Source organism: Geotrypetes seraphini, chromosome 3 (assembly GCF_902459505.1).
Source record: "Geotrypetes seraphini chromosome 3, aGeoSer1.1, whole genome shotgun sequence".
Lineage (NCBI taxonomy): Eukaryota > Metazoa > Chordata > Amphibia > Gymnophiona > Dermophiidae > Geotrypetes > Geotrypetes seraphini.
In genome coordinates this window covers 231,005,094-231,024,270 of record NC_047086.1, presented here as the reverse complement: position 1 = coordinate 231,024,270, position 19,177 = coordinate 231,005,094, and the positions used below count along the sequence as shown (strand labels likewise).

Sequence of the window (19,177 nt, the reverse complement as noted above, 5' to 3'; positions counted from 1 at the left end):
AAAAAAAAGGAAAGATGCCCGACCTCCTGGGGAGGGAAGGGAAACAGAAGGGGAGGACAGAGATGGTAGATGAATGGTTAGCATGGAGAAAGAAGGAGGCCCTGGCAAGCAAGTTATCAGAAGACAACCAGAGCCTGGGACCAACAAGATTTGAATAATGAACAGACAACAAAAGGTAGAAAAACTAATTCTATTTTCTGTTTTGTGATTACAATATGTCAGATTTGAAACGTGTATTCTGCCAGAGCTGGTGTTAGACCGCAAACGTGAGCTAGGATTTAACAGAGAGAGGAAAAGTCTTTTTTGTTTGTTTATTCTGTTTACACCACAGCGCCAGTGTGATTAGGAGAAGGAAAAGGGGAAACATCCACCAGGATGTTTGAAAAAAAAAAACACAAAAAAACCACCCAATTGGGCAGGAAAATCGAATCAAAAAACCAATTCAATAGGCTGAATCGAATTGAAATTTTTTTTCCTGAATTGGGCAGCACTAATCACTGGATACCAGATGATCAACCACTGTAACATCAGAAACACTTTCCCCATTTGTAAGCACTAAGTCCAGTGTGACCCCCATCCCACTGGGTTCCATTACCAACTGCTGGAACAGTTCTCCTTGTAGAGAATCCAGAATCTTCCTACTTCTAGAGGAACCTGCAATAGGGATACCCCAATCAACATCCAGCCTTCCCCTTTTTAGATATATTTTGAATGTCTACTATTAAATCTCTATCTACTTCTGTCTGTGAAGGAGGCCTGAATATCACACCAATGTAAATATATTCACCATTCCCTCTTTCCAAATTGATCCACAGTGCCTCTTGCTTGCCCTGCAGATCCTGCAATTTTGTGGCTTTAATATGATCTTTAACATATAATGCTTCTTCCCCTTCTTTTCTTCCTACACTGTCTTTCCTGAACAGATTATAGCCCAGTATATTACTACATCCCAGTCATGGTTCTCTGTGAACCACGTCTCCGTGATCGCCACTATATCCAATTCCTCTTCTTCCATCAGTTTCTAGATCCAGAATCTTGTTTCCCATACTTCTTTTTCTGGAATGCTGTATTTGGTGTACACCAAACATGTCCTCTTTTCTGGTGTCCAAATAATTAAATTTTAGTCTCATCTGTCTATAGAACACTATTCCAGAAGTCCTGGTGTTTGTGCTCTTTCTGGCAAACTTCAGTCTGGCCTTGATATTTCTCTTAGAGAGCAAAGGTTTCCTCCTTTTACACCTCCCATACAAGTTAAATTTGTGCAGTCTCTTTCTGATTGTACAGGCATGTACTTTCAAGAGCCTGATGTAGGTCCCGTGATGACCATTTTAGGGATTTGGAGACTTCTTTTAGCATCTTGTGGTTTGCTCTGGGGGTCAACTTGCTTGGATGGCCAGACCTGGACATGTTTGCAGTTGTTTGGAAAGTCCTCTACTTGTATACTATTTGCTGGACCGTGGAATGGTAATGTCAGATTCTTTTGAGATCTTTTAAAATACCTTACTAGGCAATCTTCTGTCTGAAGGCCTCAAGACAGCTCTTTTGATCTCACCATGGTGTTCACTCTCACCGCAGCAGTCAGGAGCACACCAAACTAAATGTCTGATGTTTAAGTAGTCTACCAAACTATTATGACTCACTTCAAGTTATGAAAAGATAGCCTCAATAATAGTTATGCTCAGAATACCTTATACAATCCAATGGGAATTCTGATGGGAAGGGGAACCGATAAGGATTTAAGTTAAGTGATGCACTTTTAAACCTTTTTCTATATATAAGCTATTTAAGTTATAATAAGTTATATTGATGTGAAAATAGAAAAAATCTCTAAAAAGCAAAAAAAGAGAGAAAAAATCTTTCTTAAAAAAATATATCTCTAAAAAACATATTGAGTACTTTCCATGTATTGGGAATGATGAAGAATTCCAACACCACTGACTCGTTTTGAGAAAGTGGAATCAGAATTCCCATTGGATTGTATAAGGTATTCTGAGCATAACTATTATTGATGTTTAAGTAGGGCAAACCTGCTTCAAAATGCTGAGTAACAATGTTCTAATCATGTGTACCTGATGTGATACACCTGTGTGTGTTTTGAGCCACTTTGGGAGGATATGTGGGGGTGTCCTAATTTATTTCTCAGAATATACATTTTTGTGGATATCTTTTGTTTCATGAGTAAATCAAGGAAACTTTTTGTTGTTTACCTACAATTACATCACTTTCTTTTCTAGAGATTAAAAAAAAAAAAATGACATTGATATGTGAACATTTCTTAAGAAAGAACTGACTATTTCATGGGATGTCCTAATTTTTTCACCTGACTGTATGTCCACTTTGATCCCCTCTTTCTCTTCACAGGATACTTGGCTTGTCCGTGCCCTCTAGTTTGCAAAGTTGCTTCTCTCATCTTTCTCCTATATTTACCCCTTGTGCAGGACTGTTTAATAAAGCATTATGTCCCTTTGCTCTGGAGAAATGTCTCCCATTCTCAAATAAAATAACAACTAAATGATGAAACTACCGTAATAATGACCTAGTAAGCACACAAAGGGATAATGGCCAATCTCTCCACTTCTGGCCAGAAGAATAGAAGGGCTAAAAAAAAAAAAAAAAAAAAAAGGGCCAAATGTTTTAAAAATGAGTCCTTTGGCCAGGAGAAAGTCGGTGAAATAAATTTTTCTATCCAAAGCACCTATAGAGAGGCGTGCTGGACGCTAACGCCTCCATAGAGCTGGCGTTAGTTTTTCCGCGTAGCACGGGGGTTAGCGCGCGATAAAAACGCTACCTCAGCTTAGTTAAAGGAGCCCTTAATCTGTGGAAGCTCAAGCCTACAATGATTTCCCTCAATTGCATTTTAATCAGCCAGCAGCACCTCCATTGTTTAATTTATTCCCTTAATAATCGCAGACATGTTACTAATCTTTGGTAATAGCACACTCTCAGTGGCTCATTTATTCTGCTGTGGCACTGATATAATTGCCATTAACATGTTGCTTCTTTTAGCTGTAGAATTTGCTGGCCCTGAGCTGTAGAAAGTCAAGTGCACAAATTACCTAAGTGCAAGAGGAAGTGAGGATCAAAAGATTTTGAATGATCTAGTTTTGAAGTAATGAATGAGAATCATTAATTGAAAGTTAATTGGGTAATATCAATAAAGTTTATCTGGTATATTGGGATTGCATGCTTGAGCTGTTGCCTACAGTACTTCTGGGATTTTTGGTTACACCATACCTCGGGGTTTGATCGTATATTGTGTTATAAAAAATATTAATAATGCTGCAGAACAATTACTTGTTCATTTACCAACTGATTAAAATTCATGCATAATTTATTGAAATGAGAAGAGACTTTATAAATAAATCTCCTTGTCCTCAGGAGCCTAGAAACAAAACATATATGCTAATATAAAAGTATACTTTTACCTCAAATGAATTTTTTTTTTTTAATATGCATGGGTACATTGGTCTCATTAATGCAGATTTCTAGTTGTCATACTATTAATCTAAGTCTATACTTCCCAACAGAATCTTTTTTTTAAAAAAAAAGAATTAATATTTTGAGGCACATTCAAGAACATAAGAATAGCCTTACTAGATCAGACCATCTAGCCCAGTGGTCTCAAACGCAAACCCTTTGCAGGGCCACATTTTGGATTTGTAGGTACTTGGAGGGCCTCAGAAAAAATAGTTAAAGTCTTATTAAAGAAATGACAACGTTGTATGAGGTAAAACTCTTTATAGTTTATAAATCTTTCCTTTTGGCTAAGTCTTAATAATAATATTGTAATTTATAGTTAAAGAGGCATATGATCAAAAAACTGTTTTACTTTACTTTTGTGATTATGATACATATACCAAGGGCCTCAAAATAGTACCTGGCGGGCCGCATGTTTGAGACCACTGATCTAGCCCATTATCCTGTCTTCATGGAGGCCAATCCAATTCACAAGTACCTGGCAAAACCCCAAATAGTAGCAGCATTCCATGCCACCAATCCAGGGCAAGCAATGGCCTTCTCCCATGTCTGTCTCAACAGCAATTTATGGACTTTTCCTCCAGGAATTTGTCCAAACTCCGTATTTATTATTGGCTTAAACTTAGCCTTGTATGTGTTTACTGTGCTGCTATGGGAGCTTCTTAACCTCTTTGATGTAATAAGAGTCTTCAAATTTAGACGGATAGAACCTGTTTTTTCTTTTCTTTTTATCCTGCCAAAGAATGTATTATAAAGTGAAGAAATTGCTTGGTGCCCTGGAGTAAGTGTTGACATGTGCAATGGTGGGAAGATGGTAACTATAAAAATTGCTACCTGTGGCCCTATCTACCAACATGTTCATGGTATGGTTTTATGAGAAGTATTGTTTTTTTTTTTTGGTTTTTTTTTTTAAGAATAAACACTTAGAAACACGATGGTAGATAAAGGTCAAATGGCCCATCCACTCTGCCATCTGCAGTATTCACTCTCTCTTCCCCTCTATAAGAGAAATCCCATGTGCCTGTCCCATGCTTTCTTGAATTCAGTCTTTATCTCCACCACTTCTCCTGGGAGACTATTTCACACATCTAACAATATCTACATGGCATCGCTGGGACACATGTTATCAGACCGAAAGCTGAAATCCTATATTTATGCAGATGATATTACAATCGTCATCCCCATCTCCTCATTGTCACAAGAAACAGAGCAACACATCTCATCAGTAATCACTATGGTCGAACACTGGACCACTCAGTTCAAGCTAAAACTAAATCCAGAAAAAAACAAATTCTTCCTTGCAAGCCCCAACCACAAATTAACGACCACCACCCTGCAACTTAACGGTCTAACTTAGCCTATCAATTCCACCATCAAAATTCTTGGAGTCATCCTAGACCGCTGCCTGACCTTTGAATACCACACCAATGCCCAGGTCAAAAAATGTTTTTACACCCTCTAGAAACTCCGTACCATCAAACATTACTTCGACTTCCCCTCCTTCAGACTGCTGGTCCAATCCCTAATCTTAAGCACCCTTGATTACTGCAACATCATATATTTGGGCTCCTACAAGAAAACCATTAATCGTCTGAGACTCATTCAAAACACCGCCATCCGCCTCATCTATGGCCTCAAAAATTCAGACCATATTAGCCCTTACTACAAAAACTTCACTGGTTACCAATAGAAGCGAGAGTCATTTTCAAATTCGCCTGCCTCTGCTTCAAAACCTTAACCGGCTCGTCCCCGATATACCTGTCACACTACTTTGTGTTCCCAGGTACCAATCGCACACGCAATGCCTATCTGTTTACCTATCCATCCCCAAAGGGATGCACCTACAAAAGATTCCTCAACAAAACTCTCTCATTCCAAGCTGGCAGATGGACTGACTGCCTGACTACCCTCATCTCATCTGCTCCATGCTACTCATCCTTCAGGAAATCTCTCAAATCTTACCTCTTTGATAAATTTCTTTAGTGCCTGCTCTCAACTGCATGGTACATTCTCTGATATTGTATTCTCGCTGTATATGTACAGTCTCTTACACTGTAAACTGCCCACAACTGCATTGTACATTCTCTTGCATTCTATCTTCGCTGTACATTCTCTTGCATTGTATCTTCGTTGTATATGTACAGTCTCTTGCATTGTAAACCGCTCTGAACTGTTTGTGGTATTGCGGTATACAAAAATATTATTATTATTATTATTACCACTCTTTCTGTAACAAAACAGTATTTATTTAGATTACTCCTGAACCTATCACCTCTTAACTTCATTCTGTGCCCTCTCATTCTGGAGCTTCCTTTCAAATTGAATTAGAACAATCCTTGGGGTGGAGAAGGCTGTCTTTTCTTTGGTTTGAAGAGCAAGGGGTACCTGCTAGTACCCTTTGGTCAGATCTAAAGTGGCAATGAATTGAGCCTTCACTAGTTGGTCGATTAAGTCGTTCACTTTGGACACCACATTTACCCTCCGAAAGTCAGTGCAGAATTCTGTGCTTCCATTGGGCTTTGGCACCAGAATTATCGGCAAGGACCAGTTACCGGAGGACTCCTCTATGACTCTCATCTGTAACATGTCTTCAACCTCCCTTGTCACCGCATGCTGTCGAGACTCAGAGATCCGATAAGGTCATTGGAAGACAACTTCTCCAGGCTCCGTGATGACCTCATGTGTGGCTAAATGAGTTCATCCTGGCTTCATGGAAAATATGTCTTTGTTTTGGAAGATCAGTTGCACTGGATCAGTTTTCTGGGAGGACTACAGCTGATCTGAGAATGGTGTCTGGGTGGCTGTAGGTTTGCTTCACCCATGGAGCCAAAGGCCTCCCATTGGACCAAGGCCGAGGTCAAGGAATCCAATTTTAGTAAATTGATGTGAAATATTCTGGTCTTGTTTCTCCGATCAGGTCGAACCACTGTATAATCCACTGGCCCAATCTGAGCTATGACCTCATAGGGGCCTTGACATCAGAGGAAGGCAGAAGGACAAGGGACCTTATCTCTCCGGGTTGTAGAACTCAGTACCACTTGGATGTTGTACGCCAACAATTGTCTCTGCTGGGCTTTCTCCAGAAATTTTCGAGCAGCTTCTCCAGCCTGTTTCATTTGGTCTTCCATCATGAGTATGAATTCAGCCAAGTTTCTTCCCTGGTTAAGTGGTTCTTCCCAGGTTTCCTTTACTACATTCTTCATGCCATGGGGCCTCCTCCTATACAGCAACTCAAAGGGTGAGAACCCAGTCGAACTTTGGGGCACCTCCCTGATGGCAAACATTATGTACAACTGGAATGAGTCCCAATTTTTTCCATCCTCTTGTCACAAACTTCCTAAGCATTTGCTTGAGGGTCTTGTTAAAACTCTTGACCAGGCCATCAGTTTGAGGATGATCAAAGTTCTCGGGGTCATGACTTACAACAGAGTGCGTAACTGTCTCATTGTCCTTGACATAAAAGTGGTGCCTTGAGTTTGTGAGAATTTCCTTTGGAATACCCATGCAGGCAAACATTTCCCACAAAGCCTGGGCTACCATTGCAATTTTCATGTTGCATAAAGGGATCACCTTGGAATAACGTGGTATAGTCAAGGGATGACTAGGATGTACTTGTTCCCATGGGTCGTCCGCTCCAAGGGCCCCACAAAATCCATAGCAATCCTTTCAAAAGGGACATCAACCAGGGGGACTGGCACAAGTGGAGTCGGTGGAACCCGAGTAGGATTGCTCACTTGACAGGTGGGACAGGTTTGACAAAAGACCTGTTTATAAATACCTGGCCAGTGGAATCGGGCTAAAATGTGTTCTTGAGTCTTATCCCTGCGTAAGTAGTGACACTGGGCAAACTGTAGAACCTTGTGTCTGAACGATTGAAGGACTAATAATTGTTCTATTTCCTCTCCCTCCAGGGACCCCTATGCTAAGTCCTTTTTAATGATGAAATAAGGGATTTGGGGCTTTCCTGAGTTTAGCCCTCCCGGGCTCTTGCTTCCCAAGGGATTCATCTTCAGCTTGAGCTCTTTTAAAACCTTCTGCGGTTCCCAGGTCTTTCCCAATCCAGGGATCATTAGTTAGGCTGGGTTCTGCAGGTTCTTGGCTCCCCAGCTGAGGTGCAGAGTCCATGGCAGTTTCCAGGGTTCTGGATCCCTGCTCAGTTGAACTCGACTTCCGGCACTATGACCTGCTCTCACTTTCATCTCCAAAAAGATTTGGGTTATTCAAGGAAAGAACTCTTGAAGATTCTTGTCCTAGTCACTAGATTGTCCAGCCAATCCCTTGTTTCCAATCAAGCCCCAAGTGGGGAAAGACTCTTCCCAACACCACGGGATAAGGTATCCATGGCAGGATTGCTGCTAATACTTGGGCCAACCCTAAGGGGGTTAGCAGGCTTGTTGAGCTTTTGGATCATGCATCTCCTAACCCTCTCATTGAAACACTAAGTTTCACTCTTCTCTCTACCCATCCCATGGATTTTCTCTTAGTATAGAAGACAAAAATACTGCAGACAGATGCACAAATTACAGGCAAAGTTTATTTTAAACAAACAAATTGTTGTGTATAAATGTACCACTTTATATGAGATATGGGACCCAACATGGTCTGTGTTTCGAATAGTCTTCCTCAGGGGTCCCAAAAAGTGGTGGTAATACAGGTCGCACAACAAAGGCTTGCATCAGTTGTTTTTCAGCATATAATTGCCATTTTTTGCACACAACACATAGATCAGGCCTTTGTTGCGTGTCCTGAATTACCACCACTTTTTGGGACCCCTGAGGAAGACTGTTTGAAATATGGACCGTGTTGGGTTCCATATGTCATATAAAGTGGTACATTTATACGCAACAATCTGTTTGTTTAAAATAAACTTTGCCTGCATCTTGTGCATCTGTCTGCAGTACCTTTCTTTGTCTTCTGTTTACCGTATTTTCACAGATTTGTTGGATTTTCTTTTTGTCCTCGCCTTATCTCTTCTCTTAGTATACCATCTTCCTCCTCCCTTTGTCAGCTCCTTTGTCTTACTTCAAACTACAGTTCCCCCTCCCTATTCACGGTTTCGATTATCCACAATTTTTTTTTTTTTTTTGGGGGGGGGGAAGAAAAAAAAGCATAGTTTAGGACTTTCCGCCTCCCTACAGGAATTAAAATGTCTAGTAGCGCTATAGATTATTCCTTACCTGGTAGTCTAGTGGGCTTTCGGGGAAGGAGCAAACTTCCTACGCTCCTGCCCCGTGTAGATTGCCAAAAGGAAATGGCTGACGTGAGCTCCTGTCGTAGTCTCCAGAGACTATGGGAACTCACGGCAGTCATTTCCTATTGGCGATCTGCATGGGGCAGGAGTGTAGGAAGTTCGCTGCTGCCCTGAAAGCCCGCTAGACCACCAGGTAAGGCTGGGATGCCGGGGGGAAGGCAGGAGTGAGGCGGGGGTAGGTCAGAGCTGGACGAGAAGTTATTCGTGGTTTTTCACACTTCGCGGTCCGGCTCTGCCCCTATCCCCCGCGAATACCGAGGGAGAAGTGTATTCTAACTGACCACAAATTACAACCCCCTTTCCCTATCATACATGGTGGCTTTAATCTCCACCTCGTCTGCTTTCACACGAGAGTTTCTACATCTTATCTCAGATCTTGATCTGGTGCAACACATCGCTGGTTCCACCCATTCAGGTGGATGTACATTAAATCTAATACTCTTTACCTTCTTTGTCTTCAATAAATTTCTCACAACATCCTTTACTGTGGACGGGTGACTTCTTTCTTGTGTTTAACTACAGTACAAGGGATGTTGAAGATGGTTTGAACTGTATGCTGTTAAGGAAGGGTTTTAAGTGCCTGGGCCCATCAGAGCCTTAGGCCCCTCCATGGCACATCCAAGAATGTACCGGAAAGAGGCAGGTCCACTATTTTGTAAGAGGCAGGCTGCCAGCCGGAGCAGGTAGGTGTCCCTCTGGCCAGACTTTATCAATAAGATAGGTTGGGACAGGAGAGTTGAGAAGGTTGGGCGATGGCAGGGAATGGGTATCCCTTCTGCTGCCAGGGAAGGGGGGGGGGTGTTGTGAGATTGTGTGACCGTGCAGGAGGGAGTGGGCATTCCCGCTGCCAGAGATGGGTATCTGGAGGTTGTGTGAGCGCAGTGAAAGAGTGGACATCTCTTCTGCTGATCTTCGATTTGGGGGTGGTGGTTTTTTTTTTTCATATGCGGGTGTATTCTGCGCATGTGCTGATCACTACTACCAGCGACTCATCTCAAGTAAATTTAGCGAACGTATGTGAACATCTGCAAACCTCATTTGCATGCTGTGTCATTTGAGAATGACTTCCTTTTTGAAATCATTACAATAGCGACCTCAGTAGCAGCCTGTCGGATTTTACCGTTAAGTTTTGAGAATAAACAACTTTTCAGTTGTAGCCAAAGTTTTGTGACATACGTATTTAATCGATAGAAATTATTGAAGTACGTTTTTCATTTGCCATCCAATTGCTATGGAACAATCTTGTGAAAGAAGCCCATGTAGCAATTGTCAAGTTTTTATCTAGAGCAGGGGTAGGGAACTCCGGTCCTCGAGAGCCGTATTCCCATCGGGTTTTCAGGATTTCCCCAATGAATATGCATGAGATCCATTTGCATGCACTGCTTTCAATGCATATTCACTGGGGAAATCCTGAAAACCCGACTGGAATACGGCTCTCGAGGACCGGAGTTCCCAACCCCTGATAGAGTAAACTTTGTTTTTTAATCATCTGTTCTAAGTTTTATATTTTGTTTTTATAGGCTGTTAAGCTTTTATTGTTACTTAGCTACTTTAAGCACAATTTAAATGGATCGAATTTAGCTTAATTTTTATTGTTTTATATACAATTTATGCTAGAGAATGGAGATGTAATATTAATATTGTGGCTTGGATACTTTAATTTTTTACATTTCCACACCATACCTTTTGCTTTTGTTTCCAACGCACATAGAAGAAGCAGGATAGGACATTAAATTGGTCTTTGAGCCCATTAAGGGGAATGAATGTTATGCTGCAGACACTATAAGATGATCTTGCTGAATGCTAAAATATAGAGGCATTTCATTCTCTTCTGGTTAACAACAAATTTTTCTCTCCTATGGTTCTCTGTCTTTCACAACCTTAGACTGCAATAAATAACCACCTAGACCCCTTTTCTGCATTCGTTCTCTGTGAATACTTTTTTTTTCTCTAACAATCACATAATAGGGTCGTAGAACTAGTTAGAGGTCCCTTGTGCCATAAGGCTACATGGGTAGCCTTGGAGATGTGATATTCTGTACTTCCTATTTGTAAATCAGTGACTTACAAATAAAGAAGTCCTGTTAGCAACATGAGAACTGGCACAATCCAGGGTTTGGCTATGCCTAGGCAAGAATCAGAGCGAATGACTATGCATTTGCCTCTGCTAAGAAACATCTAAAAATAAAGCTCAAAGGGGTAGCAAGCATTTTGTGTTAGGAATGCTGTACCTCCTGAGGGAACAGTGTTCCTTGGCCTAAGATGATGTAGCTTGGCCAGGAGTACAGATCCTCTCACCTCTGTCTCAATCTTTCTCTGTTTGTGAATTGTAATAATTTTTCTGAAAGATCTGTCTATGCTGTCTTAGTGAATGTGATTCTTCATTTTTACTGTATTTTGTATAAACCTCTCTGAGTGTTTGTATAAGCTAATCCAGGGCTGCCCAAGTCCGATCCTCGAGATCTACTGGCAGGCCAGGTTTTCAGGATATCCACCATGAATATGCATGAGAGAGATTTGCCTGCACTGCCTTCTTGGAATGCAAATCTCTCTCTCATGCATATTCATTATGGATATCCTGAAAACCTGGCCTGCCAGTAGATTTCGAGGACCGAACTTGGGCAGCCCTGACTGCTAATCAGAGTAAAGAGAAGCAAATGACTGAGTATGGTGTAGTGTGAATGCTTTCCTTTGGGTACTGTGTATATCAGAGATAATTGTGAGGGATGAAAGACAAGCTGTAAGACGTGTGTGTGTGTGGGGGGGGGGAGTTTATCCTTAGGTCTTTACATTTACTGAATTGGTTCTTCCGATTAGTTCAACTGTTATGATTTAGTTTAAAACCTTTGAGCATAACTGGAATACTTTCCAAAATTTTTAATAAGTGATAGCACATATTTTGCAAACCGGTTGAGCTAACTTTTAAATGTTTTCTGAGTTAAGCTTTGTGCTCTTTGGGAACAGATTAAAAGAGTAGGACAGTTAACTGAAGTAAAAATGCCAAACAAGAACTGATGAGTTACAAAAAAGAGCAAGCAGAGATTTTCTTCTCCATCACTGGACAGATTTCAAGATATTGCTTGAGTTGAGTGTTGAGGATCAAACTTTAGATTGGATGTTACATTCCTTATCCAAGTTCATCCCAACTTAAGTAACTCAAATTTCAAGAATGTTGTCGAAACGGAGCTCAGTGATTCTCATCTGGCGAATCTTAAAGGGCAGATTTCAAGCTATCATGATAGATGCAATAAATGTACTTTCAGATTTCAGGAAGCGTATTTTAACCCAGAAAATACTGAAAAAGTAATTGAACCAACTGATCTTACTTTTTTTCTGATTTTTTTTAAATATTGATATCTAACACAAAATGATCAGGTCTCATAATAAAAAAATAAAATAAAGTTTTTGATGGAGTCGGTGTCAACTTCTTAATCTTGTGCGTTTTGTGCCTTCTTATCAGTTAGTTGCTTCTCTGAGGTTAACTTTATTCTTAGACTGGGTTGGTATAAATAGTATACTTTCACGCTTCTTGCAATATTCCAAATGCTGAGTGTTCCAAAACTGCCAGGCTGTGTGAGGATGAATTTAGCACTGCTGCCTAATTAACTGAAACAGATTAGTCCAAATACGAGCCATCTGGAATGGAAATGCACCATTCGTGTTTGTTAGTGGATTTATTTCATTATGAGAATGTGCCGCTTTGGTGGTTCTTGAACTGTGGCGCTTCTGCTTGGATAAATGATGTGATGCTTAGGATAGGAATTTACAGAGCTGTTTTGTCCTTTCTAGCACAAGGTACTTCAGTTTCATTTTGTTTAATGGCTTCAGCATGGTCTCAGTCCCCGCACCCTTCCCATAATATTACCTGTACTACTGCTGCTATTTTTCATTTCCAGTAACACTAGACCTACACCATTCTGCACGAGGCAGTCCCTGCTCTGAGGACCTTGCAATTTATTTAAGCAAAACAGGAGAAATAAGATATTAGGGAGTTTCATTTATTGTGAGCCTAGTTAAAACAACATGAGCCTATTGGGCAAAGGTGAAAAAGCAGCTGCAAAAAAATACCTTTTAAGCTGGATTTGAAAAGGGTCAAAAGGGGGGCACCAAATTCAAGAATTTTATTCCAGGCATACAGCACTTCAGGGTAGAAAGGAGGATGTCTGGATGGGAGGAGAAGGGCACAGAATAATTTACTCAATGAGCAGAGTTCCTGAGGAGAAGTGAAGTAGAATTAGGGCTGAATGGAATATTCATATTCAGTTCAATTTGGCCCCGAATAGTGCTCCAAATACATTATTCATATGAGGCCAAATAGTGATTTAAATTCAAATATGAATCTGGAGCTCTACTATGCTAACCCTACTGAAATAACTACATGATTTCCTCTAATTTCATGCTTTTTCTTTTATTTATTATATTCAAGCTCAGTGCCCATTATATGTATTTGATATTCGTATTCAGCTGAATGTTTCGTTATTCATGTTCACCTGAATGGTAAAATATGCTATTCGTTAGAGCTCTGAAACTAGTAAAGACGAATGAATACACCATATATACTTGAATATAAACTGAGATTTTGGGGCCAAAATAAAGGCCCCAAAATGGGGGTCTTGGTTTATAATTGGGTCAGTGCTGAGCTGCCTCCCCATCCACCCTTCCCCCCGAGCCTGTTGTAAGTCTCTGCCGAGCCTGCCATAAGACCTGTTGATCCAGCGGTGGACTGGTACAGGAGAGATCCCTCCCATCTCCTGCCCCAGCCAGCTTTAACAATTTTTATCTTCCTCCTGCCACCTCATCCACCACATACCTTTTAAACTCCTGGTGGTCCAGTGGTGGGCAGGAACAGGAGGGATCTTTCTTGCCTCCTGTCCCGGTTGACTCTAAGAAGTTTTACCCCCAACCTCCCTCCCCCTGCATACTTTTGGAATCACTGATGGTCCAGCAGTGAACCATGACAGGAGCAACTTTCCTTTGCTCCTGCCCGTGCAGTCCTGCAAGAGCTCACGGCAGCCAATCAGCTGGTGGCTCTGCACAGGCAGGAGCAAAGGAAGGTCGCTCCTGTCTCAGTTCATCGCTGGACCACCAGGGATTCCGAAGGTATGCGGGACGGGGGTTGGGGGTAAAATTTCTTAGAGTCAACTGGGACAGGAGGCAAGAAAGATCCCTCCTGTCCCAGCCCATCCATCACTGGACCACCAGGACTTAACGGCAGGCCCAGTAGAGGCCTGTAAGGCATCAGGAGGGAGAGGGCAGGGTACAGAACCTGGCAGGGCAGGGAAGGATGGTGGCTGGGTGTAGAGACTGGCAGGGGAGCAAGTGAGGAATGGGTACAGAGACTGGCAGGGGAGGGAATGAGGAATGGGCCTGGGGCCAGGGTGGGGCCTAGGTGCAGAGCCTAGTAAGCGAGAGAGTAAGGGAGGGGGCTGGATGTAGAGCCTGGGAGGGATGAGCACTGCACTTGAATATTAACACCCCAGTTTATATTTGAGTCAACCTTTTTTCCTCCTTTTTGGTGGCTCCCCATTTTGGTAGAAGTTGCATCAAGAGTATCATTCATCTGACAAAATACTAGTCAATGGCCATTTTGAAAAGTATGGCAGAGAATCAATGATCAGCAAGATGTTTGGTGAAAATTTGATGGAATAGTCATGACTAGTATTTTATCTGATGAATGATACTCCCTGATGCAGCTTCTAGCAAAAGGGGAGTCCCTTTCGGGTACTGGAGTTTGATGGCAATTATGACTGAAGATTAACAGCATTCAGTTGGATGGAAGGAATCCAGCAAAGTGGAAAAGTTTTTTGCTACAATATTGTGCTGTTTCTGTATGAGGTTTCAGTGGCTTGCCAAAGCGACACACATTTTTTCTATTTTGTATATTTTTCAAATTATAATGTCAATTTTTTTTTTGTGATTAGGTGGAGTTTTTCTGACCAGTAGTGGGAGGTGTGGTAATCCCACTTGAAGGTGGTTTTCCTGGAGGTCTTTGTTCTCCACTGTATATATGGTGGTTTAGAAATAATGTGCATAGCTCCCATTGAAAATAGATTTTGAAGTGAAGCTTTTTGTATGTATTCTGGATTTTGATGCTTCCAGCTCTGGATATAATATTGGTAGGATTGCAGTTTTTTAAAAACTTTCCATCTAATTGTTCATTTGCGAGCTGAAAATTTTTGATCTCTTGCAGAGCCACCACGACCCATAGCACCTCCTCAACTGCTGGGTGTTGGCCCAACATATTTGCTAATTCAACTGAATGCCAACTCTATCATTGGCGATGGTCCAATTATCTTGAAAGAAGTGGAATATCGTATGACATCGGGATCTTGGATAGAAACCCATGCTGTAAATGCAGCAACATATAAGCTCTGGCACTTGGATCCAGACACTGAATATGAGATCCGGGTGCTACTCACCAGGCCTGGAGAAGGAGGCACTGGCCAGTCAGGACCACCACTTATCACGAGAACCAAATGTGCAGGTAAGACATTGTTTGACCTATGGGCATTTTTAATGAATTATTTATGTCGATAGACTCATTTGGTCATTATAATTTTAATTGATGTATCCAGTAAGAATAGAAATGAAAGAATATGGTAAATTCGGATAATAGTTTCTAAATAGAGAAGAGGTCTTAACGCCCCTAGAGTTATGCTCAGTAAAGCACAAATTCTTGCAGCTATGCATTGCTTGATGGGGAATTGTACTGGGTATGAAGATAATGGAAGAATAGCCCTTCCTGTGCATCGTGATGAGCCCCGTGGGCCCCCCCTTCACACACACACCCTCAAAGAATGTAGCCTTTCCAAATGTCCTCTTGAAGCTTACTTTTTATCAATGCATATATCTTAGCAGTGTGTTTTGCTCAATAGAGCTATAGTTTTATTTTGTCTGCCTGGTTATTTTTTTATGCATGGTGGGGAGAAATATTTGTTTCAAGAAATAACTTAGTCTTCTAGTTCAAAAGGGATATGAGTCTTGACATATGAATCTTGAACAAGTAGGTTATTCACCTTTATTCGCAAGATTGTGTAGAAAGTGTCATCTACATTTTTTGGCATTGCCTCCCTTATCTCTGCACTGTGCTCTGCTCCTCAGTTTCTCCATTTACATGGGAGCTGAAGGTGTCTTTCTGATCTGCTTGGTTTATTTTCTGGCCTTTTGGTCTCCTTTTTAGAGGATTCTCGGTATTACAGAGGTCCCAGGTTTCCTAGGAGAGTTTTGCCTGGGAGAAGACACACAAACTCTCACTGTCAGAGATCTATAGCTGGGAGGCCAACCCTTTTTCTCATGGCACCAATCTAGTCAGCCTGAACTAATACTTTTAGTGGCTCAGGGACTATTCCCCTAGTAGCAAAGCTTGCTCCTGTTGGTTACCAGAGCTTGAGCAGAGGCTGTATGAGCATCTGTGTCCATCCCGAGGACTTTATCGGATGCTGGCTGCGTTCCCTCCCCCCCCCTTCAAAGATTTGTGAGGAGCTGTGGGAATCTGGGGTCTCAGGCTATAACAGTCTGACTGGTAGCCCAAAGAAACACTGAAAATAGCATATAGGACACCCACTTAACTTGTTACACTCCTCTTATGATGACTAAACGTGCTCAGAACCTTAAACGGTAGAGAAATCACAAATGGGGACAAGCCCCTAAATGCAGCTTTCTTGGTCAATCATAACACACAGTCTCTTATAATTTAAATAAACTGTTTATATTATTTAAACTGTATTTTTGTTTGTAATTTCTTCAAAAAAGTACTTAGCTGAAATAGCTTGAATAACTGATGCATTGTCACATTGCAGTGGGTTCCGATGCTTTTCGCCGAAACGGCTTCCTCAAAGAACCCACTTTCGCTCATAATTATCAAGAGGTTAGCTTCTTCCTAATGAAAAAATAAAATTGAATTATTAGAAAAATCCTTCCAAATCTCGCTCCTGTTCTTTCTCGGCGCCGCTGGTGGATACTTCTAATTCTTCTGATACTTCTTCTGGTTTCATGACATCACCATTCAGCTAAATAATATCTATGAGTACAGGAATGCCCGCCACTCCACTATGCGATTTAAACCTAATGCAACCACCGCCTGCCAGTGGTATATCCAAGACTGCTTCTTCTTCCATAGATAGGTCGGCAGATTGCTGCCACATACCAGATTCGGGACTCCAGAACCACAAACTTCAAATCCTCCAGTTTATGAGACTGCTGTTGCCAATGCTGGGTTAAAGGAGGCGCTTCATCCCTGTGGTGGATTTTACTTAAATGCTCTATGATCCTGACCCGAATTGATCTAGTGGTGTGGCCGATATAAAATAATTGGCAAGGACAGGTGATTATATAAATCACATTATACTATATATGTAGAATGCAGAGAGACCAATCTGAATACAATCAATAATACCCCTCTGTACTCTCTTTTAATACTTTAAAGTAGAGACCAGTGATAAGTGCTCTTCCATCTGAACTTATCTCCAACAATCTTCAGTCTTAAATCTTCACAAGATATACTTTATAAGGGGAGTGGCCTCAGATCCCAGTGCGCTGTCAGCAAATTAACTTTAACAGCCGCACTAGAAAGGGAAACAACCTCATCGGCTCTTCTCCCCCTCCTGCCTAGCGTTCTAATGAGTCTATAATCCAAAAAAGGAACAAGAAAAAATTAGCTCTGGTAGGGATGATTATTCAAATGTTCAAATGCTGGAATTCTTTTTTTTTTGTATTTTATTTTTTTATTAAATTTAACTTACTTTACAAGTATAAACTACTTGATATAGAAATACAGAATCATGTTCCAACAAGAATAACATCATAAAGCATTCTAACATTTAAAATAAAAATTATTATGAAACTTAACTCTTCCTTAGACCTCATTTAGGAGGAGGAGAGAAATAAAGAAATTATAGGGAGTAGGATTGCAGTAAAATACAAAGAAAAGACTTAAATGCTACAACCTGGCATTATTACTTTGAGCTACACTCCCACCACTAGATAAACCCTTGAGATCTAAAAAGGATCTTAGATGGTCTGGTGTGAAGAACACATATTTTAAACCCATAAATTTGATAACACATTTGCATGGATAGGCTAACAAAAAAGTAGCACCTAGCTTCCTTGTCTCTTCTCTCATTCCCAAAAACATTTTTCGCCTTTCCTGGGTTACTCTAGTTACATCGTGGTATAACCATAGACGTTGACCACAAAAAAAGTATTCCAGACTTTTTAAAGAATAACCTCATAACAGAGTTAAGATCTTGTTCAAAGATAAAGTTAACAATTAAAGTTGCTCTTTCTTTAACATCCTCTAATATTGCCGTAATTTAACTCCTCTAATATTGCCGTAAGATTTTGCAAGTCTTTGTCAGAGACCAAGTTCTCACCCCTAGGTATATCAGAATTTCTTTTTGAAACAGGTAAAAAGTATGCTTTGTTTATGAGCGGGATCTGGTCTTGCGGAAAAATTCAAGCATTCTGTAAGAAATTTTTTGAAAATCTCAATCAGTGATATTGCCGGTATCCTTGGGCAGTTTAGCACTCTCAAGTTCAATCTTCTATTAAAGTTCTCTATCATTTCTATTTTATGAGCTGCAAAATTTTGTTCTTTAATTATAGTGGTAATTGAGTTTTTCAAGGCTGACTCAGTTTGTATTTTATCCATACATTCTTGCTTAACTTTAACCAAACTATCTGAAAAAGTATCCATTTTCTGAACCAATAGCTCCATATCTGAGGCAGTCTTCTCCACCTTCACATCCACCTTCTTGATAGCAGGAGTATCTCTAGTGTCACTGCTTGGGTAGTTGCTGATCCTCCTTCTCCTTCAGCAAAAGAGCGAAGGAGAAGTGAAGGGAGAAGTAGGAGCAGTGCGGGAGAGCAGGAGAAATACGATCGGGGCAGCGGCGAGAGTAGCTCTGCCCATCCCCACCGTGTCAGCAGAGATCGACCGGGCTCTTCCTTAAAAGGAGTCGAGCCTGCAGCAGCGACAGCAGAAGAGTGAAGCGAAGGGAGAGTAGGAGCAGTGCGGGAGAGCGAAGGAGAAGTAAGAGAGAGTAGGAGAAATACGATCAGGGTGGTGGTGAGAGTAGCTCTGCCCACCCCCACCGCATCAGCAGAGATCAACCAGGCTCTTCCTTAAAAGGCGTCAAGCCTACAGCAGCGACAGCGGAAGAGTGAAGCGAAGGGAGAGTAGGAGCAGTGCGGGAGAGCGAAGGAGAAGTAAGGGAGAGCAGGAGAAATACGATCGGGGCAGCAGCGACAGTAGCTCCGCCCACCCCCACTGCGTCAGTATTGATCGACCGGGCTCTTCCTTAAAAGGAGTCGAGCCAACGGCGCACAGCCATTCGGCGTGCGATGAAGGCGAGTAACAAAGGTGCTCGCCTTAGCAAGAGCGCCTTTGCAAAGGGCCTCAAGAAGGGCCAATTCTTTACCACAAGGACACCTAGGAGGCAACAAGGTAAG

General features: G+C 41.4%; 1 protein-coding gene across 4 annotated transcripts in view; it reads left to right on the top strand.

Annotated features, from left to right (window-relative positions):
* PTPRK (protein tyrosine phosphatase receptor type K) overlaps positions 1 to 19,177 on the top strand; it is a 1,016,831-nt gene that overhangs the window by 447,777 nt on the left and 549,877 nt on the right. For all 4 annotated transcript variants that reach the window (XM_033939071.1, XM_033939068.1, XM_033939070.1 and 1 more), the window contains exon 7: positions 14,919 to 15,212. In XM_033939071.1, coding sequence (XP_033794962.1) covers positions 14,919 to 15,212 — 294 coding nt within the window. The remainder of the gene's footprint in view (positions 1 to 14,918; positions 15,213 to 19,177) is intronic.